The sequence below is a fragment of the Otolemur garnettii genome, unplaced genomic scaffold (assembly GCF_000181295.1).
Source record: "Otolemur garnettii isolate 467f Iridium unplaced genomic scaffold, OtoGar3 scaffold00094, whole genome shotgun sequence".
Taxonomy (NCBI): domain Eukaryota; kingdom Metazoa; phylum Chordata; class Mammalia; order Primates; family Galagidae; genus Otolemur; species Otolemur garnettii.
Genome location: NW_003852489.1, coordinates 6,134,266 through 6,142,546, shown reverse-complemented (window position 1 = coordinate 6,142,546; position 8,281 = coordinate 6,134,266). Strand labels below are relative to the sequence as shown.

The following is an 8,281-nucleotide window of genomic DNA, read 5'->3' as shown; positions in this document are numbered from 1 at the left end:
ATCAAACTGGTTAACATTGCCTTCGTGGCATTTTTTTTGTAGTTGTCATTGTTGTTTGGCAGGCCCAGGCTGGATTTGAACCCACTAGCTCTGGTGTATGTGGCTGGCACCTTTACCAGTGAGCTACAGGTGCCGAGCCCCGTCCAATAATTTTATCAGTGATTACATGGTACTGTCACATTACAGACTCATAAAGTGAGCAAATTCATCTGAGGATTTTCAAAACAAAGACAGTTCTAAGGGGTACAGACCGTCCAGAGCCCCACCTGTTCCCTGAGTTGCACCTGACATGGGAGGTGACTGCTGGGTCTCAGCCAGTCCGAGCTTCTGCTGGCCCTTCCAAGTGTAGCTATTTCCAAGTGTGGGGGCAATTTGAATAATGTTTTTAAAAGCCAATTTTTGCTTTATGTATTGACATTAGAATCTTACCTTATGTCATAGCACAAAATAGCCATTCTGAAAAAACACTACTTCAAACTTTGTATTGTTGTTGAGACAGTCTCACTTTGTCACCCTTGGTTGATTGCCGAGGCATCATAGCTTATAGCAACCTCAGACTCTTGGGCTCAAGAAATCTTCTTACCTCAGCTTCCCAGGAAGCTGGGACTATAGGCATCTTGCACAATGCCCAGCTAGTTTTTGTTTTTGTTCTATTTTTAGTAGAAACAGGGTCTCATTTTTTCTCAGGCTGGACTTGAACTCCTGAGCTCAAGCAACACCTGCCTCAGACTCCCAGTGTTAGGATTACACGCATGAGCCACTGCACCCAGCCTATTTCAGACTTTTACAGCAACTCTGGTATTGCTGCAGAGCCATGTTACAGAAAGCTCTATTTTCTTTTTCATTCTATTTTTTATTTACATCCACAGAACAAAAGGCAACCAATAGCTCTAATGACCATTTTATTATCTCTTTCCTGTTTTTGGACAAACCTCTTAGCCATTCGTTCCTGGTTAGCTCGGAAACACATCCAGAGGCTACACATAGCTGCCACAGCCATCAAGCGTGCATGGCAGAAATGGAGAGTAAGTGTGCCCCAAGGAGTCAGCGTGGGCAATGGATAGAGTTTGGAACCCGACAGACCCGGGTGGAGTAAGGGTGGCCCCAAGGACAGGCAGATGGTTCAGTCTCTCTGAGCCTTGTGTTCCTCATGTATGCAATGGGCTTGACACTGTCTACACTGCAGGTTGGTTGTGAAGGTGTAAAGGGTGGAAGAAGCAACTCTGGGAATATACCCATCATGAAATAGTCCACTTGGAAAGAGTGGATTTTATGGCACGTTCGTTTCATCTCAATAAGACTTAATTTATTTCAAAGTAGCATGTGAGGTATAGGCCCAGTTGCCTAGGGTATACAGACTTCTTCCACTTGGAAACATTTTAGTTCAGGGCATCCATCTATTTGCAGCCAGATGTTTACTTTGTTTAGATAATGTATTAAAAATAGTTTCAATTTCCATTTTTAAGAGCAGAATGGCGTTCCTTGCTTCTAAAGAACTGGATGGTATAGAAGAAAAAGACTTCCCTCAAGCTCCCCATTGCTCAAACTCCTTGCCCCAGGTAGAGACCAGGCTCTTGAGGGCAATAATCCGCCTCTGGCCGCTGGGACTGGTCCTGGCCAATGCTGCTACAGGAGTACATGGCTTTCAGAGGAAACTGGTATTCTGGGCCTGCCTCCAGCTTCCCAGGGACAGCTCCAGTAATTACACTGTCCAGACAGCACAACAAGACCAGGCTGGTGTCACATCTATCCGAGCACTGCCTCAGGTAGGTTGTGTATGACAGATGGCTGTTCCGCCCCATGACAGCTTTGGGTTCCTCATACTCCACTGCCCCACTGTAGAAGGCAGGAAGCTAAGCCTTGAAGTGCACAGGGGAAGCAGGACTGAGGTTGGGATGCGATCCATCCCTAACCTTGCTGGGTAAACAAGTGTTTGCTTTCCTTTCATCTGTCTTACACTGAATGGATGTGAAATTTTATGTTTTTTTTTGAGACATAGCCTCAAGCTATCCCCCCTGGGTAGAGTGCCATGGCATCACAGCTCACAGCAACCTCCAACTCCTGGGCTCAAGCGAGTCTCGTACCTCAGCCTCCCAAGTAGCTGGGACCACAGGTGCCCTTTTTGGTTGCAGCCATCATTGTTGTTTTGGTGGGCCTGGGCTGGATTCAAACCCGCCACCTTAGGTATATGTGGCTGGTGCCTTAGCCACTTGAGCCATAGGCGCCGAGCCAAAATTTTATGTTTTAACACTGCCTTGGACTTGGCCACAATTTTTTTTTTTTTTTTTTGCAGTTTTTGGCTGGGGCTGGGTTTGAACCCGCTACCTCTGGCATATGGAGCTGGCACCCTACTCCTTTGAGCCACAGGTGCCGCCCCAAACGACTTTTTTATTTATTCATTTATATTTTGATTGATTGACATAGTCTCTCTTTATTGCCCAGGCTGGTGTGCAGTGGCACAATCATAGCTCACTGCAGCCTCCAGCTCATGTGCTCAAGTGATCGTCCTGCTCCAGCCTCCTAAATAGCTAGAACTCCAGGTGTGACTCACCATTCCTGGGCTTTTACCACTATTTTAGAATAAGGAGAAAAATATTTGTCCACAACTCCTTACAATTCTGTCATTCACTCTGTAAGGTACCTTTTAGGCCCTAGGACTCCTGAGAACTGGGGCTAAACTGCATCTCTCTTTTTCCCTAGGGCTCAATAAAGTTTCACTACAGAAAGTCTCCACTGCGCTATGCCAACATCTGCCCTGAACCTTCACCCTACAGTGTTACTGGCTTTAATCAGATTCTGCTGGAAAGACACATGCTGACCCATGTGTGACCTCTTCTCACCCTCTACCTTCACCTGGCAGGGTGATCCTTGGTGCCTTTGATCCTCACAAGGCCTTTTCTTGCCAGCTGCCTTGCCAAAGACATTTAGCCAACATACAGCTGCCAAACTATTCCCATTACATAGCGACTCCACACACGTGACACCAATGGCTTCACAGCCTACAAGCCAGGGCCAACCCAGGGCTGTGTGTCCAGGCCACCAGTGGGCTTGGGGCTCTGGTCTACATCAAGCACAGACAGGGCAACAAAGCTGGTAGTTACTAAACCAGGTTTAAGAAACATCAGGGCCACAGAGAACTTTACCATACTTTACTACCTTCAGAGATCAAATCGACAGCAGATGTGAATATCCATCCTAAAGTGTTGTCTGTCATTCCAGTGGGGGCCCTGAGTCCCCGTAAGCACTTTTGGGCCAACCCTAAAACTGGCTCTGGAATTTAGTTGCATTTAGTTCCTTAAAGGTATGAAACCTTAGTATTTAATAAATTCTTTATTTATTTAATGTAATTTTGAAATTATGAACAAAGATGAACAATGCAACATACAGAATCAGCACATCTTGATTTTATTAACACTGATCAAGTTTTTAACTTAAATGGGTATAAAACTGGTATCATTTATGACTGTCTATCATAAGTGTACCAAAAATAAAACATTTAAAAACAACCATTTGAACGTCAAGTTTTTTGCCATAAAGGATATGTCACCTTGAAGATGAATCCAGGTGATGTGGACCTGAAACATGAGCCCAGGGGTGGAGGATCTGCATAACTGCCATCAGCCAGTCTGTATCTTGGAAGTCACTTCTCTTTCTTAGGGCCCTCACACCAGTGGTCTCCCAGGAGAAGTGGGAAAGCTCTGGGTGACAAGTTTGAGCAAGCAGCACAATAATCCATGTTAAGAATCCTCATTCTGGGATGGCTCAACAATTCCTAAACAGCAGTCTGCAAACTCCACAAACAAGGGCTCTTGCATGTAGGCTCTCATGAGCTTTGCTTTGTCGTCCCCCTGATCAAGGCTGACCATCAGTTGTCTCAGGTGTGGATTAAGCAATAAGCTTCTTAATGCTGCAGATTCCTCTTAAAAATCAAGAAAAAAGCCAGTCTCAGTTCAAATGAGAACACATGGAGATGCTAAAAGCAAAGTTTCAGACATAAAACTTTGAAGAGACTGTACCCCTTAACCTTTAAACTTACAGAGAAACCCCAGTGCCTCACAGCTTCACACACAAAGAGATCAGCATATCAAATGATTTCCAAGTTAAATACAGTAACAGATTACTGTTGGTATCTTTGTAATTACTGTACCTTCATGCCATTTCAACTAAGAATACCTCATTTTATCAGCACAAATACATAGAATAATAGTATTTAGTTGTTGGTATACTTCCTTTCTTTATAAGCATGAAGGTTCTCAGTGCTGAAGAGCTACACCAAATCTTCTGAACAGTGTCCAAGCATGTGATCCAGTGTGCAACAGGACGGGCAGTGAACACACACCTGTATGGTACTTTGTAACATTATTAACACCTATTACTGGCTCAAGTCCAACCCAGCCTAACTAATCATAAACATAGGCCTGAGTACAAAGCACAGCCTTTTCAGCCTGATTCTATGAAATGGGAAGAATGAAGATAATGCAACCCTCCAGGAACTACAGTAGCCCATTCATTATACATATGTAACAAGCAGTGGTACAAACATGCTGGGCACTATCAACACCCACTTACCCCTAAAAAAAAAATCAAGCCGTTTGATTATTAGTCTGCATTAGTGGCTGGACTGTCAAATGAGCCCCGAGGATGTAGAAATACAGGTCCCTGCCATACAAATTGGTACGTGAGGCAAATTATCATAAAATGAGAGTGGTATATTAAGTCCAAGGCATTTGCAAAGCCAAAAGGCACCTAGTTTTCAAAGAGCCAAAAGATCAAGAAAGGCCTGAGAAAAGAAACCTTGAATCAAGCATTAAAGTAGGAGCAGAATTTTGCCAACCAGTAGGATTCCAGGCAGAAGGAATAGCATTGTGGGCAGGTTGGGAGGTGTCAAATCCTGTATGTTTCCAGCATCAGTTGGTTGAGAAGAAAGGTCCCGCATGCCACACTGAAGGATTTAATAACTTTTTAAATTTCTTAGAGACTCACTTTATCACCCTCAGCAAAGTGCCGTAGCATCACATGGCTCACAGCAACCTCCAACCCCTGGACTTAGGCAACTCTCCTGCCTCAGCCTCCTAAGCAGCCAGGACCACAGGCACCTGCCACAACACCTGGCTATTTTTTTGCAGTTTGGCTGGGGCTGGGTTTGAACCTGCCACCCTCAGTACATGCGGCCAGCTCCCTACCCACTGAGCCACAGGTGCCGCCCAAGGATTTAATTAACTTTTAAAAAATCACATTTCATAACAGTAAATACATCTCAGTGGTTAACTAATGAACAAGCACAGCAAAGACTTACCTAAATTCTTTAAATTCTGCAAAGAAACTCTGTCTTCCTCCTCATCACTATTGAGAAAATCAGCTACCGAGGAATCATCATCTAGGGATACATAGTACAGTCAACTGCTTATGACTAAGGAGGCCTGGGCAGATTTTAACAACTACACCAACAGACAAGATAATGTACGTGCACACGTGTGTAACAGCAGGTGGCGTACACACGCAGGTTTAGACAAACCAAAATCCTCTCTCTTCTCTGGAGTCTGTGACTAACACTCCTCTTTAAGAAAAAGGAAGGTAAGTGAAAGAAAAATTGGAAATTTTAACAAATGCATCCTAGGTTCACATACTTTATACGTTTCCCTGTGGTCTATGGGGATAGAGCCTGGTTTTGTGATGCTTATTCCCCTTTCTCCCCTCTTCATGGCTCCAGCTCTATCACGGGCCAATAAACTGGGTTCTCTCCTCAAACCTTCCAAATAGTCTCCTTTCCACATGGACAGAAATTGCTGGTATTACCTGAATCCAACCTGGAAGTTTCTCCAGGGGCAAAAAGGAGCCATCTCCTTGCTGTGAACATTCAACAAAAGGAGGTGCTTTTAGAGCCTGCCATGGTGCAGGACACCCAGGAGGTATTAAAGAACACCTGGATGGATGGATGGGCTGACAGCTCACTATTGCTGTAAGCTCTGAGGAGCCCCCAGCAGCAGTGAGGTGATCTAGGACAAGGAAGCTCCTACCTGGGCCAAGCTCAGTGTGAACTGACAGCCCAGCCACACCCGTGGAGGGAGGCCCAGAGCTGTGAGTAGAGATGGCTCCTGCCAGTAGGGCCCACCACAATGCCCTACCCTTGGCCGGGCCTTTCTCCTGCCTGTTTTTCTACTAAACAATGTTCTCAGGCTGCCCTCTCACCTCACCTGTGATGACAGGGCTCCCACTCCCAAAGATCAGGGCTCAGGAAGCTGTTGTTCCTCCATGAAGCATCAGTGTGGAGTCCTGCCCAGCCCAGTCTCCCCTTTCCCTTCCTTTTGACTTAACTCTGTTTGAAACTCCTTCTAGCTTTGTTTGAAGTCAATCAACCCACCTTTATTTTCCACAGGCCTGCTAGTTTTTGCAGGAACAGCTGATCTTATTTTTCTCTCAGCAGGATGAGTTTCAGGGTTGCACTGCTCTGAAAGAGACACAAATCTCAGCTCCCCATCTCCTGCATCTCATTCACAGGGACACACCTCCCCACCAAGCCAGCATCTAGGGCAGCCTATAGGGGGTGTAAGGGACGTGAATGGGGTAGAGGTGGTTTGAAGGAAGTGAGAGATCAAAACAGGGACCCGTATAAGGAAAATCGCAAGCAGGCTGAGACCGGCAGAAGGGCTGAGGAAGCAGGGCTCATGTACCCCAAGGGCCTGTCTCCATCCTCTCTGCCCTGCCTAATCTCATAGGACTCTCACCATGATTAAGTGGTACAAATGATTTTCTTAGCAGTTTCAGATACCAAATTTGCATGTACTATATGCCACTTGAGAATACAGTCATATGCTGTATAATGACATTTCAGTCAACCATAATTAGCATATATAACATGGTCACATAAGAGTATAACACTGTACTTTCACTGCATATTTTTTATGTTTAGATATACTTGTTATTGTGTTCCAACTGCCTACAGTATTCAATACAGTTTGCAGTTTGCAAGGTAGGAGCTTCCTTGTGCTAGAGAAATAGGCTATATCAAACAGTGTAGGTGTGTAGTACGCTGTAACATCTAGGCTTGTATAAACACACTACGATGTCTACAGGACAAAAATCCCATAACAACGCATTTCTCCGACCACATCCCTGTTAAGCAATGCAACTTTGTAAAATTTTTCACACCTATTACTGACTCAAGTCCAACCCAGCCTAACAAATGCACGTCACCATGATGGATGACGGCTGAAGATATGGTTAAGGCAAGAAGGATCTGGTCTAGGTCTTTCCAGAGGGGCAAGAGGCAAGACCAAGAGGATTCAGAGGATGAAGCTTTGCTAGATGGAAGGAAAAGCACTCCTGGTGGAGGAAAGGTCTATGCCTGGACTGGATACTTGAAAGAATAAGGTCAGGTTCAAGGAGATGGTGGTGAGCAACTGCAGTTGATCTGTAGGGCAGGCCTGGCAAGTGGCAGAGGCACAAGAGAAAGCCAGAGCAAAAGAATGGCAAATCTGGGAGGTTCACCTTTTTTTCTTAAGACCAGTGTCTCGGGTGGTGCCTACAGCTCAGGGGGTAGGGTGCCAGCCACATACACAGAGGCTGGCAGGTTCAAACCCAGCCTGGGCCAGCTAAAATAAACAATGACAACTGCAACCAAAAGTAGCTGGGCATTGTGGCGGGCACTTGTAGTCCCAGCTACTTGGGAGTTTGAGGCAAGAGAATCACTTAAGCCCAAGAGTTTGAGGTTGCTGTGAGCTGGGACGTCATAGCACTCTATAGAGAGTGATATAATGAGAGTCTCAATAAATAAATAAATAAATAAGTAAAAGACCAGTGTCTCTCAACAAGGGCACTCACTATTGGTATTCGGAGCAGGAAAGTCTTCAGTAGTGTAAGACGGTCTTACACATTGCAGAATGTATATTTGAGCTTCAGCACCAATTACCAGGTATACCATGTTTTATTGAACTGTTGTTTTTGTTTCTTTTTTTTTGAGACAGAGTCTCACTTTGTCACCCTTGGTAGAGTGCTGTGGCATCATAGCTCACAGCAACCTCTAACTACTAAGCTTAAGCAATTCTCTTGCCTCAGCCTCCCAAGCAGCTGGGACTACAGGCATCTGCCACAACACCTGGTTATTTTTAGAAACAAGGTCTCACTCTGGCTCAGGCTAGTCTTGAACCTATGAGCTCAGGCAATCCACCTGCCTCAGCCTCCCAAGTGCTGGGATTACAGGCGTGAGCTACCATGCCCAGCTGAACTGTTTTTTTATTTTATAACACTTCACAGAAACTGTGTTTTTTGATTTTTTTTTTTT

The 8,281-nt window shown here is 45.0% G+C and overlaps 2 protein-coding genes across 3 annotated transcripts in view; one reads left to right on the top strand and one right to left on the bottom strand.

The window, feature by feature from the left end:
- The window catches only part of MYO19 (myosin XIX), a 33,582-nt gene extending 30,413 nt beyond the window's left edge, over window positions 1-3,169 (top strand). The window contains exons 22-24 of the mRNA XM_023516613.1: window positions 853-1,025; window positions 1,467-1,766; window positions 2,701-3,169. Coding sequence (XP_023372381.1) covers window positions 853-1,025; window positions 1,467-1,766; window positions 2,701-2,829 — 602 coding nt within the window. The 3' untranslated portion in view covers window positions 2,830-3,169. The remainder of the gene's footprint in view (window positions 1-852; window positions 1,026-1,466; window positions 1,767-2,700) is intronic.
- Window positions 3,170-3,382: 213 nt separating this feature from the next.
- ZNHIT3 (zinc finger HIT-type containing 3) overlaps window positions 3,383-8,281 on the bottom strand; it is an 18,083-nt gene continuing 13,184 nt past the window's right edge. The window contains exons 3-5 of one of the 2 annotated variants that reach the window (XM_003795605.3): window positions 6,362-6,448; window positions 5,297-5,377; window positions 3,383-3,919 (exon numbers count right to left, since the gene is read on the bottom strand). In XM_003795605.3, the coding sequence (XP_003795653.1) occupies window positions 3,738-3,919; window positions 5,297-5,377; window positions 6,362-6,448 (350 nt within the window). In that variant the 3' untranslated portion in view covers window positions 3,383-3,737. The remainder of the gene's footprint in view (window positions 3,920-5,296; window positions 5,378-6,361; window positions 6,449-8,281) is intronic. The other variant, XM_023516612.1, reaches the window with a different exon arrangement.